Source organism: Coloeus monedula (genome assembly GCF_965178545.1).
Source record: "Coloeus monedula genome assembly, chromosome: 17".
NCBI classification, from domain to species: Eukaryota; Metazoa; Chordata; class Aves; order Passeriformes; family Corvidae; genus Coloeus; species Coloeus monedula.
Genome location: NC_138797.1, coordinates 10,569,201 through 10,587,088, shown reverse-complemented (window position 1 = coordinate 10,587,088; position 17,888 = coordinate 10,569,201). Strand labels below are relative to the sequence as shown.

Here is a 17,888-nt window from a genome sequence, read left to right as displayed (position 1 = left end):
GAAATGAGCAGATGCTGAGCACCGTCGTCAGCAAGAGCCAGAGCTTTTTCCAAGGGAAACAGATTGTTCAACATAAAGAATTCAAAGTAGCTGAGAGCCCAGGAAAAGGAGCATTGCATCAAAACACACTTCCCTCCATCAGCTGTTTGTGCCTTGTTTTGCATTTATCTGCTGTTTTAACTAAACTTCCCTTACTCCTCTCAGCTACTTTTCTCAATAGGTGCAGAAACCAGAAAAAGGCAGTAACATTAGATCAGTGAGTTTTCTTTTGATATTTTTGCACTATCTCTGCCTACAAGTTTTTTTATGGCCAGATTTACTGGAATTTCCATCTTCTATGGCCAAATAAAACCTGTCATTATTAAAAACGAAAAGCAAACCACTTACCCCTTCTCTGTAGTGCACTGTGGTCAGTCTAATGCTTAGAAATAAATACTTATTTTTTTTTACTGAGATCTCATTAATACCCTTTGAGTAAATTCATAAATACTTTTAAGTTCTCCAAAGAAATATCAAGTATTTTGTGAAGAAACATCTTTGAATATAAACACATCATCTCACATCTTTGAACATAAACAGTACTGTAAAGGGTGAAAAAAAGAAAAAAAATAGAATTTTAAATTTTACATCCCCTATTTCCATTTCCCAAAAATGAGAGGTAAGAAATCAGTCTGGCCTTATGAGCACAATGTGTTATGGGAGAGAAGTAATCTTGAATTTCTGTCTGCTTGTTTCTGCCTTCACACATCTGTGTAGGGTTTAACTTCATCGTTTGCTCTACAAGCTCAACTCACTCCCAGCAACAAACATAATCTCCATGAAGACTTAATTATTCAGTTCTATTACCTTTGGTGTGATGACCTGCAAACAAATAGGTTTTTCCCCCCATGATGTAAGTTCACAGCTTCAGAGCAGTACAATGGGCTGCCATCACCAACCAGTAATTGCACCAGAGAAATAATTTAACTTTTTAATCAGCATTTGGTGCTACCAGCTCCATTTGACTTAAAAGTGAAAGGCAGCAGCGTTATTGTCACACCCAAACTCCAGAAACATCAAGCAAAGCAACTCATTTAAGGAGCGAATTTAAGCACCAATTCCAAAAGCACACAGCAACATTCCTTCAGAACCATTACTTGGACTAAATAAAGAATTAGCAAGACTTGTGACATGAAGTTATTCTTCAAGAGACACTGGAAGAATGCTTCTTCCCCCTCGCAGTGAAATGTGAACTCTGTGAAACACAAAAAGTGAGTCATCCCTTGGAATTGCAGTGGCAGGGGATTGAAAATCAGAAGGACCAGCAGCCAACACTGCAGTTATCTGAGCACCCAACATGGTTGTGATGAACAGGATTATTTTACCCACTGTTGAATCTTCTCCCACCTCTCTGATAGGGCTGTACAACTCTGCAGTATCAGTAAGAAGTCTCTTCAGACTGAAGCTCTTTTCTGCTGCCCACAAAGCCAGCCTGCTGAAACACATCATCGCCTTAATACAGTCAAACCAGTTTCAGCTGAAGGCTCCCAATTTTTTTAAAATTTTTGTGTTTCATTTTCTTAGAAAATATTTACCTGAAGTCTGTATCACAGCAGAGATTGTTTAGATTAAAAATAAAAAGGTACTAAAGTTTGTAACTAACTTTTCTCTTGAGGGTCCAGATGGAGCAGAGATTTTTGGCTCTAGAATCACCAGTGGAAGTGTTCTGACATAACTGAAACTAACAGCAGGCATTTTTATTGGATGACAACATGTTTATAAAAAGCAGAATTGCTTCAATCAGTCAGTTAAAAAAAGGTATCAAGGCAAATTACTACCGTTAGAGCTGGGAAACACAGCCAAGTGCTGGGAAAGAAACTGGTCAGAGCTTTACTAGATTTGGGAAGTTCTTTTCCCACTCTGGTGACCGAAGGCTGTGCTGCTGCCTCCTGAAGGACACAGCACAACTTCCAGTCCTCTCTTCAGCTTCTCTACAGTACAAGGGAAGCACAAGTGATGAAGCACAAGCGACAGCCTCTGCACACGGATGCAGGTCCTCTGAGGAATGGGAATAGTCAAAGCAGCTTAAATGTCCTCTGCAGAGTCCTGTGAAACCCTTCTGCACCCTTCAGGTGTGCTGAGAGCTAACGTCTGAGTTAGTCCATCAAACCACTTCTCAAGTTAGATTTAATTGATGAGTCAGCATAAAGGGTGACTGGAACAGAGGAAGACAAGTGAATGCAGGGAAAAAATGAAAATGACATCAAGCTTGCTAAATATGTATTGTTTATTAAGGCTTGTATTCTCCTAGAGGAAAAAGTTAATCTGATGCTGTCCATTACTCCTTACAGGCAGTAACAGTCCAGAGACAGAGTTATACGTTCTAAATACAAGTCTAAATGATACAGATTAAACTTTATTTAAATTGGAGGTCCTTTTGGAGTAAATAGTATTCAGAAGATACTTGCTTTCTAATATAGTAAAAGATCCTCTACAATAAACACGTGCAGATTCAGTGTGCTAGAGCAGCGGACATGAGCACCATTTCCATGCTTAACTGGAACTCCAGTTGGTGACAGGTTCTCCGACGGTCCCCTCACTCCACAAAAACATGACAGCAAATTCAATTTCTTAAAACAGGTTTTTTTACTCATCCAACAGAAAAAAAAAATTAGACATACACACTGTCAATTTTAAACATCTGAGGCATAATCCATCATATTATCCGTACTATTAGTTCCTACGTTAAAGCTCAGCATTATTGGTATAAAAACTTTAAATGGCATTAGGATTTGGGGGGGTTGGGAGAGAGTAATGAAGGGAAGGATTAAAAATGATCTGCAATTAACTAATAACACCTGAAAGCTGAAACAGGTTTAAACACATTGTTTAAAACCCCTGCAATGTCGATAGCATCACATTATTATTTAATTAAGCTACAAAAACCATAAAGCAGAATTATGGCTGAGAGAAAGCATCTCGCTCACCCTCGGCAGGATATGGAGTAACAGATGCACACTGAAGCACTGGTTAACAGAATGTGAAAGGGAAATATTTTCCAGAAAAACAATTCCACTGACAATTTGATTTTCTACTAGACAGACCAACATGGCGCATCAGCAGTTTTAAAAGAGTAATTGTACAGATAAATAAAGAGGCAGAGCAGCTGCACAAAGTGATCAGAAATTTAGGGTTTTTTTCATTTCAAAATTCTGAAGTGCAGTATCTTAGAAGGGTTTTTTTTAAATGACAAAAAAAATCAATGCATGGTTTCTTACTTCTGCCATGAAGAAACAGGGGTTGGGAGGAGGATAAAGGAAGATTTGTCATGTATTCTCCATAATCTCTATATCTGGCTAGGAACATAATTTGTGCCAAAATAAAGTCTTTGGGAAGCACTGACACTTTAGTATGCTCATGTATAGGTCCACATTAGGTTAATATAACTGTTTACCAACTTAAAAAAATAAAAACAGACACACCTTTATTAATGATTTCTACAGAATTTTACATAGAAAAAAGATACAAATTAATGCAGATCCACTTGGGCAAAAATAAACTACAATGTACTTAAAGATGCAACAACTTAATTTCCCCTGCACGAGAAGATATATTGGAGCTGAAAGCTTTAGTTTGTCCTGATGCCAGGATACAGCACCAGTTATACTTAATTTTGTTTCTCATAGTCGAATTTAATATCAGTTCTAGTATATATATCAAACTGTATATTTTTATTCTTATTGTTTGTTTCGATTCTGACGTTCCTGCAAAGAGAAAAAAGTTAAGATTTTAGTCAAAGGAACAAGCAAAGAGTTTTTAGTAGTTTAACTGCACTAATGTGCTTCTAGATAATTATACACTTAAAACAATGCTGCTACTTTTTATAAATATATTGCTCATACCCAACAAACCCAAGGACTCGATAACTTAATGTTTTTTAATGCAGCCTCAAATGGAACATCTGGATGAATACCTGCAGTCACTTCAAACCAACAGCAGCTGAAGGTCACAGAGAGAGAAAGGTATGAAATATCAACACTCCTAAGGAGAAACAGGATCTGCAATATTTTACTTTCTGGATTATTTCAGCTACTGCAGTAGTAGCACAACCAATACATGAGCAGAAAGCAGATGGCAGATTAGTGAACTCCACAGAACTGGTCTAATTTTGAAGCACTCAAATGACTTTGGAGTTAAGTCACATTCAGTAAAAGCAGGGATTTGAGCTGTTGAGAAATGCTGTCAATTCTTCTTCTTTGTTCAACTATTCTGGGAAGCACTGGGAAATATTTGGGGGTAAGGGAAAAAAATATTAGGTAGAAGAGTTTTGTGCTTCTACATAAGTCTGATAAAACCCAGCACAGCTGGAGTGAACAACTGAGCAGCTGGGAGGGTCTTTGAGCCTTTTGCCAAAGTTTCTGCTAATGACAAATACTGAAACCAGATAAAAGTCACCCAAAGGATACAGCCATGGGGACTGCCTGCAGGTGAGCTTCACATCAGTGACCCTGAGCTCTCCCAGCAGCACAGGGCTCCCACAGACACCCTGAGCGATGCCCCAACAGAACAGGGCACTTGTTCACTCTGTTTCAGGAGCCCCACAAGTGCAGAACCTGCAACAACAGCAGGACAAAACCAGGCTGCTGTGTCCTCAGTCCTGTGCATCCTCCAGCTAAGGCACCACTGCACACTGAACAGAAAGGGCTCAGCCTTCCCATTTTTGCTGTTTACAGTGCAGAGCTGGCATGGAAAGACTCGACTCTGTACTTAAATGCATCAATATGGCACCAAATCCTATTCCAAGCAAGGAAACTGTGAACTAGCCCCAAGAACCACCAAGAGCCAACTCCTGAACTAACTCCTTCAGATTCTGTTTTGTGGACTTATTCTGTATGAAGTTCATCTCAATTGTTTCTGCTGTGATGTAAAGCTTATTTGGAAATATACCAACCATTATAAATGTAACAGACTGCACTTGTTGCTTCAGCTGGTCACAGCATAAAAATCAGAAGAGATTTTTAGAAACTGAATATATTGATTTCTGCCTCCAGGCAGAATATTAATATTTCAATTTTCATAATAAAATTAAGTCAACAAAGTCCAGAACGAATTCTTAATCTATGATTTAAGACAAGTAAGAGATAGCAAAGTTGTTTTACCAAATCAACAAAACAGGTTGTATAAAGTGGTAGAATTTATTATAAAAATCTATATTCTTCCTGTCTTTTAACTCTTGACTATGACGAATTATCAGTGAAAGCCGTTTCTTAATGGCAGTGTCAGAACATTAGGTGTTGTTCTTGATAAAAGGAGCTTATGTCTGCCTGACATTTCAAACAAAAGGTGGTTAGAATGCATCTAGAACCGAATCATATCAACTCTATTTTCAGGCTTCCAAAAAAAGTAATTGTTTCATCCTATTTCCAGCTTCCCTTTCCAACATCCCCTTTACTGCCCTACCTTGTTCATGAGCTGATTCTGTCCCACTGCCACCTCGTAATTTATTCGTAGTTTTCTGTGTAGTCACCCACTGACCTTCCTAATTCCACTTTCTTTAAAAATGGAAGGTTGTATTTATTTATGTGGACTAGTCCCACATAACCAGAGGCAGGCTAGCACCTGAGACCTCCACCTGAAGTGCTCATGGCATTCAGAAACCCAGCTCAGACTTTGTAATTCAGTAAAAAGTGCTCTTTACTGAGCAAGTTCCCAAGCAGTTCCTCCTACCTTGCTTTTTGCTTTCTCTCTTGGGGGCTAATCTGAGTCTTCCTCTTTACAAATGTCTGAAACAACATAAACTGATGCAGCAATTCTTCGTGCTCTTGAGCATGGCTGCTTTTTAGAAGCTCTAACTCTCAAATTCTTGTCCTTACTGCTACTTAGCACTACTGCAAGCAAGAACAAACAGTTTTGTAAGCAACTAACAAAACTGTGCTCATTCTGGTTCTGAAGATCCGGAGCCTTCAGTTTCTCTTCTCCAGTGGAATACTCTTGATATCTCACAGGAAAGCTCCAGCTGCACACTTCTCCTTCATGACACTAATCTGTATGGTCTTCAGACACAGGGAAAATGGGTTTCCACAAAATTTGCAGAGATTTCCATCTTGGAGACACTCATCCCTGTCAAACTTCTTTTCTCTTCATCTCAGGCTAAAGTAGCTTCAACTTTCCTACTAAACTTTGTTAAAGTCAGTGGGATCAAAGCATTTATGTTCAGACACAAAAATATAAATGTTTTCTTTATCTCAGGAACACAGTACTACTCTTAAAATATGTTTTTTAACTAGAACTTTGGAGGAAGGACAATATTCCATCCTTTAAAGTTCTGTGAGTGTGTTCACAGAAAGCTCATCACTGAAAGGAATCACACAGTGCTGGGAGAAAATGAGTATTCCCAGGCGCCAACATGCACCAGCCAACACTTTCCAGTATTTAATCACCTAAAGCAGAACTGGTAATCCTGGTGATTCAGGAGCTTTGAGGCTGTGCAGCTCTGCCAACACAACACCAAGGTGTAGACCTTGGAAGAGCTGAGTGCCCTGCTCGGATCAGAGGTGACAGCACAGCAGCCCAGTACAGGAACTGGGACCATCTGCTTTGGTGCAGATCTGGGAGCACGAGCTGCTGACAGCTCATCTGTCACCTGTGAAGTACCAAGAACTGCAACAAGTTTCATGTCTTTACAAGCTTTTAAACTTTGGAAGACAACTTCATCAAGACTCTGAGGGCATGCTTTAGGAAATACTAACAACTAATGCCACATTATACTCTATTTTCTTTTAGAAGAAGCTCTCTCACATGTCACAACGTTTTTACAGTTTTCAGAGCACGAGCTTTGATGACAGAAGTAGCTCTTTGTGGGCACTGTAGCAGCTCTGGAACTGACTGAAAAAGGCTGTGAGGGTCAGGTGAGAATTCATGCCACTCACTGTTTTGCTGTTTCATTCCAGACCCCAATACCCTTCTATTACTCCCCTCCCATGTTCTGGGTCACCAGACTGGGCTTAAGTATTTCAGTGTGGCAAATCAGAAGCTGGACTTACATCCCAGCACGACCAAATCCTCTCCGAGTTCTGAAGGGATACCTTCTTTCGGCAATGCTGCAACAGTGCTGAATCTTTGGCATTTGAATGAATTTCATCCAGCATTATACCTGCCAAAGCCTCACTGGATGATTTGGCACTGACACAGAAGCTCCTACATCAGTTAAACTCAGCTGCACACACTGGAGCTGGATCTGCACAGCAGCCATGGAAATGCTGGTTAGCAACAAACTGGAACCATCTAAAGAGCTGAAAGGCCAATGGCATACCCTGCACAGATTACATTATTATTCTCTACTAAATATTTGTGTATAAAAGAAATTGTATCATTCAAGCACTCCTTGTACAGCTTTTAAAGAATTTTGTTCTTGTAATCACAACAGCAGTGAAATGGAAGCACAAAATTTCAACAATTTAAAAGCTAAACAAGAGTATAATGAATTAAACCCAGCAATCTGAAAACCAATTTGGATGCCACATATACAAACAACTATCTGAAAACGTCAATTAGGTCATAGGGTAGTTTAACTGACCGCAAGATTCTTCAAAAATTACTGTCCTAGGAAGATTAACTTTGTTAACAGGAAGGTTTGAACTTCAACAGCACAAACTTCTTAACAATAAGAACTTTAAATGTGTGCATATCCCGTAAGAAAACGAACTCTTCTAGTAATCAGCTGGAGTTCTAAAATCCATTTTGTCAATGAAGGGGAAAAACAGTGACTTTCCAGACAAGTTTTATAGAGTGCAACCTGACAAGCAGCATCTTATTTTTCATTCCTTCACTGCTGCTCTGCTTTACCTCTCTGGCACTATTACCTTCCTCCGGATACTCTGGTGTCTCATTTTCTAAGCTATTCAGAGGAATCTAAGAAATATTAAATTAGACTTCATAGTTTATTTTGTGAATGTGTAATACAAACCAGAGCCTCCCATTTTAAATGAGGAAGGAAAATGCATTATTTTGAAAAACTGATCCTATTATAAATAAAGCAGTGACCTGGTAAGAATATTTTTGAGCTGATAGTGAGAATTAGTTGTGTTTATTAAACCAACCCAAAATGAGATCAGCTCAGCAGTATAACACCAGCCCTCTGAGATCTTAAAAAGCACAGGAATTCTGGTGTTTGTGCCACCATTGGGATCTTCCTCAGGCCAGTGAGTTATCTGTGCAAGGGTAGATCTGTTACCACTTTCCCTGTACTCTCACTCCTTGAACACCCACAGTTCTCCCCTCCAGCCTTGGCAGCAGAACACAGGGAGACAGAATTAAAAACCCAAAACAATCACACCCCCGTATACACCACAAACACTGGACAGAGGAACCCAGGCTGCCTCACTTTATCAAGATTCTCTCCTACATAAGGGAACACCTCTCCAAGATACAGGTTGCATTAAATATTGAATTGCTAATTAGCTACTGAAGGAATGAAGTGTTCAAGCAAAGGCCTTTAGGTTTTACCTCATGGAACCCCACAGGGAGTACATAAGAAAAACTTGCAGTTTTAAGCTGTCCTTCTCTGCTGTGCTGAGGTCAGCTGTGCGCATCTATCATGGCCAGGAGAAGTTCAGCCACGAAGTTTTGAAGACACTGAACTCCTTTTCTCATATAATTTAACAGTACATTCTATGAAGACAGTTTAAAGCAATTTTATCTACACTTTTAAATGGCCATAAAAACTTTAAAACGGCAATTTTAAAATTTAAGCTGCAGGAACATGCATTAAGTCTTTGCTTTAAAAACATCTTAAAACAAATGTGAGCCACACTAAACTAAACCAGCCTGTCAAACAAATGCTGTATTTGCAATGCTACACAAAAAGGTCTAGGAAACACTACCAACAACAAGCAAATATAAGTGTTACTTCAGTAGCAGCTACACATCCTGACACCTATTATTTTGTCAGGCTATTACTTCTAGACTGCCTAATTAGAGAAAGGCATTCTTGAAACTGAGGTTGTGGGATGGAGAGGGACAGAGATCCCTTGTGATAAGACTTAGAGCCACAAAAGTGTGTGTGGAAATTTTTACTACACTCTCACAGTTACTGCCCAGACTTCTCTCACTACATCTTCACTCAAAACTTCAAAAATTAGTAGACAGATTAAACCTGGGAACTGAAAACCTTTATTTATCCAAATAATACATGTGACTTCAGCAGCATAAATGCACTCTTTCTAGCACTATTCCAGCAATATTATGCAACTCTTTCTTTTCCAAAGAGATAAACTGAATAAACAAAATCAGTTTTCTTCTTCTTAAAGGTGATGTACAAATTTCAAATACCAATACAGGTATCAATTTTGATAGCCCAGTTCCAGTCAAACAGTGCTAAAACAACTCATATTTAAGGCAAAAAACTTAAGTGACAATCACTGGCAGAACCCAATTCTGAAACAGAAACTATTTTCTACTAACCATGTTAAGATAAAAAAATAAATCAAACTCCAATAAACTGGACATAAAGTCCTTTACCTGTATTACTGCTTAGCTTTCTGCTTTGAAACTCATCGACTTGTGAAACTTTCACAAACAAATACGCATCAGATTTGTGTTGTTAAACACACAAGAAACCATCAAGTTGAGATGTATTAAAAACATTTTGAATTCCTACTTACATTTTTCCACCATAGCAGCCTTCACATTTCATTTTCCCCATATCTGTGTATAAAATAAATTTTTTAATAAGTTTACCTTCCGCACCACCTCCTCCTCTTCCTGGCGCTTTTCATAATGAGAAAAGTCATCAAAGATGGAGGTCGTGTGCTTGTAAGTAGCAATAATTTTAAGCACTTGTTTTGCTTTTTCTAGGGGCACCTCCTGTGTATCACGGGAGTTTGTAACAGGTTTGTTGTCATTGTTCTCCAGCCTGATGTGTCTCAGTTGGTTGTTGGGCACATCCTTCACAAAGATCCACTTGACATCAAATTTCCCCTTCCACTTGTCCTGAGACCAGACACCTGCACTGGTGCCATAGTCCACAGGTGATTTCATCTCTGCTACTCCACAGAAGTGTCCACTGCCATTGACACTGAACAGCAAGTACACCGGGCCCTTGCTGTTCATGGAGCGAAAAGCACTGTCCAGGCGTTTGTTGCCGTGTTCCGTACTACACCAAATAGAATATTTAATGGAACGATGAATATCATCCTCGGAATAGCTCTTGATTATGAACACACGTCCATTTTTAAGGTTCCATTCGAAATCTTTAGGGTTATAGCTGTGAGCAGCTTTCAGTTTTTCAAGGACAGGATGGGACTCACCGCTTGGAACGGGGTTGGGCTGGGTGCTGCCAGCCGAGTTGCTGTCGTTCCCAGTTCCTCCACTTTGGCCAAAAGCTGCATTTCGGTTGCGAGGAGCTACCCAGCGATTTTGGGGTGGCTGCTGAGGGGTCTGATACTGTGACTGAGTCAATGGAGGAGGCTGAGCTGGAACAGGCTGCACAATTGGTTGCTGCGGCTGTGGAACAGACTGAGGAGAAGGTATCTGTTGGGGGGCAGGAACTTTTGCCACAGGACCCTTATTGTCCCAAGTACCTATGTCCATATTATGCTTTATAGGGGGAGGAGGCAAAGCTCCTCCAATTACAGGCCCAGTTTTTGTTTTCATTTTAGGCTGTGGTTTTGCAGGCTTGCTGGCAATAGCAGCCCAAGAGGTTGGTTTAGATACTGGCAAGTTTACATTAGATCCACCATTCCCAGAGAGGCCACCTGTCATCCCGGCACTGTTAACAACAGAACCTACTGTTTTCACCGCAGAAGTTGTAACATCTCCACCAATCTTAAGTCCAACCATTCCCTGTTCAATACTGTTCATTCCAGGAGCTTTATTTAATGTATCATTATGAAATCCTGTTTGTCCATCCACAATGGTACCCCCCAGGGAACTGGGTGGGTAGCTGTAACTGCTCCCATATGCTGAGCTTTGAGTCTGCTGTCCTTGGGATCCACTTGTTCCCCAAGCTGAGAAGGCAGGATTTTCAGGGAAAAAGTTAAACCGGTGTTGATAGATATTATTTCCCAGACCCCCAGGCTGTCCAAAAACGGCATCGTGCATAAAATGATGATCCCCATTACTGAGCTGTCCATAGGTGGTGAGATAAGGGATAGGAGGATCTCCTCCTGTAGACCATGGTGCTTCACTGAGAGAATAGGGGAACCCAATAGATGGTGGATAATAACTGGACAGATAAGGATCAGTCATTGATGGATAGCTACTGTTCTGTTAAAGAGAAAAAAAAAATCACCAGATAAATAAACCCTTCATTTATAAATAGGCACAACACCAAATAGAAAAGAACACTAGAGACAAGGTAATGTAATTTCTAATGACAGATCTTAGTTCATACTCCAAGAAGGATTCAGGGCTAAAAGGAAGTATCTGGGCATTTATAATACCCCCGGACTAGGGGCTCACACTGAGGTTAGTAGTTGAGATTTTGAAACCATGTAATCTTACGTTACTAAGGTTATTTAGTAGCCAACACCCCAAATTATTTCAAGGAACATATCTAACTATATTTTGTAGCTCACAGAACCAAGGATATTCAGCACTTCTAGACTGCTACATGGAAGAAGCTTTAGACTATAAATTACCTTAATATGACAATACACATAACATACTACTACAATCCTCATTAGGGAGTTGTTTTAAGGGGCCAACAGGCTCCAACAAAAAACCACACCTCAAGCAGTAGAACACATACAGGCTACTTCTGATACACATGCCAAGTTTGCCACAGGTAAGAGATACAAACTGAAATTACAGGGACTGGTGCACCAGAGACAAGTCCATGCCAAGATGGCACACGACACAGGCCATCCAAACTCTTGGAGAAAGACCCTATCCAACCTTTTGCATAAGTCTTTTCCACCCTCAGTAGTAAAGTTAAAACTGTGCAGGAGTGTTTCTGACTGTCCTTCCAAACAGGACATCTCTCCCACTCATGAAATAAGAGACCAAACAATTATAAACCACCAGACACCCTCAGAAATTTTCTCCCCATCAACTGTTTCTTAGACCAAGCTGAGAAGCTTTTCCTCTCACTAACACTTTTGCTGGCACTTGATTTTGAAGCATTCCATATGATTCTTCTACTCAACAATGTGAAAGAACAAAGCCAGGATATTCTAAAGTAGGTTTTATTCCTTTTCAAATCAACTTGAGGCACATATATTGGAGACCTTCCAAAGTGACACTCCAACTGTAATTACCAGAGGGGGGAGTGGGAAGGTCAACATCTCCTGTTAATGAGTCAAACAGTAGCTCGCCTTTCCTTACTCATAAAGGCTATTTTAAGAAGACGAACTCTTCTTTCAAACTGCTAGATTTCAAACTTGAAAAGAAAAATGTATCTGCAAAATTAGCAAAACTGCACCAGAACTTCAGTCATTTTTCCAAAAATCAGATTATTTCTCAGCTTTCTAAAAACAAGGTAAAATCCCCTCCTTGCTGAAGATAAGCCTAATATCCAACTGATACAGAATCATGTAGGCTGCTCATTTTTCAATGACCTCTTTTCCATGATACCCCAAAGCCAGAGTAATTCAATATCCCTATGTTTCATACACAGAATGATACCACAATATTCCTCAGACTTCCAAACAGTACTGCAAACACTTCTGAGATTTAAACAGCCTAAATCCAATATTATTGATTCAAAGGAAATGATCTCTGCCACCGTTCAAGCTGCCTTTATTTACACACAAATTCTATCACTAACAAGAGGTACAGAAATCACCTTCCTATCAGATGATTCTCTAAAATACCCCAAGTTTTCTGAGTCGCCCAAGCTCAATATTTAGTATAAAAACCCATTCTTCTGAAATACTTTACTTTAACATTGCTGTGTGTAATATTTTAAAGTGTTAATTTAAGAAAAAAATTAAAACAAAGGCAGGTGAAAGGGAAGAGGTATAAGGAGTTCTCTGAGATACTTATGCTCATATATTCTACAAATTTAGAACGTAAGACCAAAAAGAGTAAGCCTACAGAAAAGCGTTTTGTCTCAGAAATATTTATGCTGAAGGATTTTAGACAATTCCTGCAGCTGTCGTCTCCTCACAGCCTGTGAAGTCTCCACAAGGATTCTAACAAGATTAAAGGAAAGTTTCAGCAGCCATTCCTACCAAACGTTCAATCTATTTTGCCTGGCTTTATGCTAGAGTGTGTAAAAGAAACCCTGACAGAAGTTCTTTCCTGCAACATCAGAACATTTATTTCAATAAACTTATCCTTGACCTTTCTGCACCCTTCTGTATCTTTTGTATTAAAATAAAAACCCAAACAAAAACAATCACCCATCCCAATCATTCTGTTACTTAGGAAAGAATCTCCTTTCCCCCAAAATATGCTACTTGCTGGTGATTCCCTGTTCCAAAGGAATAATCTCTTCGTTCTAAATGACTTTACAGGAGGATGCTTTTCTTGCTGAGTATAAATTTTTATATGAAGGGTCTACTTGACTCAGTTCCCTTTGCTCTTAAAAGTACTTTTAGTGTGCTTTACAATGAAAAGCTCTCATATCTCTGTATTAACTACTGCTCCTTGGAAACCAGAACCTTTATGGGAAGAAAAGAAGGTACCACTCAAGCTCAGTTTTCAAAAGAAAGATGGAAGGCAATCATATTTTATTTGATTTTATAACATGCTCATCCTCATTATAAAGACTAATTAATATTTTTAAATTATGAAATTAACACACTCTTACTAACCTACATTTGATTTCTGATTTCAAATATATTATTGCGTCAGCTGGAGCTTTAATTTCCTAAGTTTTTTTAAATATCCAGTTGGTTTCAAATTTTTTTTAAAGTCATCTGTACTTTACAGTAATTTTCAAGGGCTGAATAAATCTGACTGGATAACTGGATAATAAGGCTTTGTTCAGCAACATGGCTGTCTTCAGTACAAAAATCTCAACAGTCCTAATTAATGCTACTGTCACTTTCCACTTAAAATTGTAAGAGGGCCTACACAATTGTTTCTTGTGCCATGCCAATTTTTCACTGCAGCATAAATAAATTGGTCAATGGAGCTACACTTTCATAAAGAAAACTTTTATTATAATTATGGAAATTCTAACAGCCGTAGCAATTTTTCTATTTAATCCTAATAATTGGGCTTGTTGACAGCAAAGACGAATTTCCTAGCATTAAATTATAATAGATGGATCTACTTTTTCTATGTGAACATTCAGTATATTTAACATTAGAAAACACAGCTTGGTTTTAAGTAATTAAAAATTGCATACAAATGTGATGAAGCACAATTTAAAAAAATCAGAGGGAGGTGAAAACCTCATTTTCTTTTATAATTAATTCTGCATTAAAAATTAAGATTTTACTTCCTTTTTTTCCCCACAAAGTCTTTTCTACCTTCCACAGCACATTAACTCCAAAAGAAGGAATGCTTTCCATTAAATTATTGTACGTCTGGAGAACATGTCTATGCTGCAAGCAAGCTCAGTGATGTCATCAATATTAACAATGGCATCTGACAGCCTCAGGATGAATTATAAATTTCCTTTTTAAAATGTAACTTAGCCTTCCCATTATGTACCTCTGGTAAGTGTTTCTCTCTGAAACAGTGTTTCACACTTGTGAATGAAAACTTTTTCCATCTCCAGTTTCTAAACATTTTGCTCCTCCTAGAGATTTGAAGACGAAGTGAAAAATTACTTCAGAGTGCACTTTCTATTCTAATGGTATTTTAGTCATGGATGTTGATTTAATGTGTATTATAATGAGAGTTTACATTACAGTACCTTACTCTTAAGTAACACATCTTTAATTCTTAAGATATAACAGAGGACATGAAAGAACAACATTTGCTGAAGTGTAAAAAATGGGACAACTCTACAAACTACCTAGAGAGCATCCAACCCAAATCTCAACTACCTTAATTTCTAGGATTATATAAATAATAGAAATCAGGAGAGCCCAAAAGCAGAGTTTTCAGACTTCCACAAGCAACTCGTAAGATCAGTTTGTCACAGTCCAGCCACATCAGTAACCTGCAAGGGGAGGAGGAATCAGCTCTAGCTCCTTGGAGCATTAACTTCATTTTCACTTGTGGCCATCTGGAGATGCAGAATAATATTAGCTTTGGGAACACAAATGCTGGTTGTATCACCAAGTAACACAATATGCTGTCATTTCTTTTTCCATTTCTATTTAAGGCATTTTCTCCCTCCACACAATCCTATGAATGGAATGCCAACAGCATGCCTAAGGAAAAAAAAAAACCTCTAAGTTAAAAATACACTAACCTGATTTGACTGCCCGGAAAGGTAAGGTTCAAAATCGTTGTCATGAACTGTGTCCTTCTGATGTAACGAACCATTTTGTACTACAAGAAAAGGGTTACAGCACATTATAACACCAGCAGCAGCATTGCAGGGATGAGTTCCACCCTATGTACTTTAGGTAAAGCCATATTTCTTCTTCAAACCAGGAAGACTCATAAAAAGACCAAGGGATGACATTTCCCCCCCCCCCCGCCCCGTCAGGTGGTTTCTCTTTATATTTCTGCTTACAAAACAAAGTTTGAGTAAATTTTAAAAATTAGTAATTAAAAATTCTACAGCTGAGAGTGAGTAAACAACTCACGTGAATTAACCCAAAAAATAATTATTGAGAACAATTCTGTGAAAAAAGATTGGGAAATAACATTTATTGTTCTGGCCCATAATGAGAACACTCCAACTCACAGTTCTCCCAGAGTGTGTTATTCACTGCTTAAGCTGGCTAAAATATGATGAGGTGAAGTTACATTTAATTACGAAATGATGACTGCTAAGTGCTTTGGTATCCTGATATTTTCAGGAAAACTTAAGTTTCAACGTTCTCATCTGTAAAATAAAGATATCTGCCATAAAGTCCTGCTTCAGCATAAAAGAATGTCTGATAAGCATTCAAAACCCATTACTGAATGATATACAAACCCAAAACGGGTATTAGGTCCCTTCAAATAATTTCCTGTTTGCTTTAAATTTAAAAAGCCAAGGTCAAACACACGGTGTGATAGTTTCTGTATTTACCTATTTCATAGAACAGCTGAACTAAATAAAACACAACACCAAATAACAAGTTTTGCAAACAAGTTTGGGAATTTAGCAGAATATTTCTGCAAAGTCTGTCAGGGGGAGTAGAGGTAAAAGAGTGTTTACAAACACAGGGAATGTGTTTCTTCGACTAGAAGGAGCTAGATCTTCAAGGCAGGTTAAGATCTATTAAAATGCATTTATGAGTTGAACATCATTACTTTCTAAGCCTTAACAGTTACACACTTGTTAGCAATCACAGTAAGAACAAAGCTATATTTTTAGATGACTTGTTATAAAATTTAACTCCTAAATGAAGCAGGAAAGTTACAAAAAAGCATATTATCTCATCAGAAGTCAGCTACCTTTTATTTAAAGTTCTTTATATTATTAGGTTTGTAGACTCATGTAAATGTCTCAGCCAACAGCAGAGCAGCAACACAACTGCATTCACAGTGTGCAAGAGTAGGTAAATATGTATATATTGTACAGGGATATCCTTGTGACTTTATGCAGCAACATGATTCATCTTAAACAAGGAGAATTACTGAGTACCAACACACAGTTGTTCCCACTGCAAATCCACCAGAATTAAGTGGGATGCAGGCAAGCTCGGATGAATGGCAGTCGATGTTATTTTTGAAACAAAGCACACATTCCCTCATTCCCAGATGTTTTCCATACAGAGTAAGAGTGATACATTTCTGCTCACCTACAGCTACCTGTGTAATTGATCTGTTACAGTAACAATTTAAGCGACCAGATCTCAGCATGATTCTCACCTTTATTATCCTGTCCTTTCGGTCTCTGGGAAGCCACAGCACGTGATTAAGGAAAAAAAAAGAAAAGGGAAATAAAAAAGTTAATTTTAGAAAAAAGCTCATATTATCATAGTCACTGCAAATCCCGGAGATTCTGAGCACGGGGAAGAGACTCAAAAAAAAAAACGCCAGCAGCGTCTCAAGGTTTGTTTGGACCTCGGCTGGAGCAGCGTGCTCCACGTATAACTCAGCACCAGTCTTCCTGAGAAATGGCCCCGGCTCCAGGGAGGAGGCGGGAACGTGCTGTGCCCACGGGGGAAGTTAAGGAGAACGATGGAGGACTAAAGCAGCCGAGAGGGAGAAGAAAGCCTCGCGGGGCCTGCCAGCCGCAGGCCCGGGAATCCCCCCGCCCACGGGCCGCCCCGCCACTCACTCACCTGAGGGTCAACGCTTGTGGCAGACATAATTCATGCACAGGGCCGCCGTGGTTCAGCAGAGAGCGCCGGGGGACGAGGCAAGGCCGCTCGGCACGGCGCGGAGCTCCGGGGCCTGGCGGAGGGGCGGCGGCGGCGCCTCCTCTCCCCTCAAGCGGCGGCCGGGCGGGGAAGGGGCCGGGGCCGAGGGGGAGGGAAAGGGGCCGCCGGGCGCCTTCTCAGGGGACGGCGGTGCGGGCGGCGGTGGCGCGGCTCAGCCGTCGCGCTGCCGGTGCCGGTGCCGGCCCGGTCTCTCACATGCCCGCGGGCCGGGCCTGGGGCCGCAGCGAGCGGGGTAGCGGCGGCCGCCAACTCCAATGGCGGCGGGCGCCGGGCTGCGGTGACGTCAGCGCCGAGCGCGCGCGGGGCGCGCCGGGAGCGCACGGGGCGGGGAGCGGGGGAAAGGCGCGCGGGGCGGTGGCGCCTCCTGCGCACGCGCGGGAGCGCTGAAGGGAGCGAGGGGGCTCATGGCGGGTCCGGCACCGCCCCGCGGCCCGGCCCAGGGCCCTTGGGCTGCTCAGCCTGGGACACGGGAGCTTGAGGGGCACGCCATCGCTGCGTGCGACTTCCTCGGGAGGAAAGGGTTCT

The 17,888-nt window shown here is 40.3% G+C and overlaps 1 protein-coding gene across 2 annotated transcripts; it reads right to left on the bottom strand.

Annotated features, from left to right (window-relative positions):
* Positions 1–2,247: 2,247 nt before the first annotated feature.
* Positions 2,248–17,634, bottom strand: YTHDF1 (YTH N6-methyladenosine RNA binding protein F1). 2 transcript variants are annotated; one of them, XM_082292927.1, is made up of 5 exons: positions 17,265–17,634; positions 16,849–16,873; positions 15,293–15,372; positions 9,642–11,244; positions 2,248–3,743 (listed from the first exon to the last, which is right to left on the bottom strand). In XM_082292927.1, the coding sequence occupies exons 1-4, from the start codon at positions 17,289–17,291 to the stop codon at positions 9,670–9,672; spliced, it is 1,707 nt and encodes a 568-aa protein (XP_082149053.1). In that variant the 5' UTR covers positions 17,292–17,634; the 3' UTR covers positions 2,248–3,743; positions 9,642–9,669. The 2 variants fall into 2 exon arrangements, with proteins under 2 accessions (XP_082149053.1, XP_082149054.1); XM_082292928.1 differs by having other exon boundaries at positions 2,250–3,743; positions 9,718–11,244.
* Between the last annotated feature and the right edge of the window lie 254 nt (positions 17,635–17,888).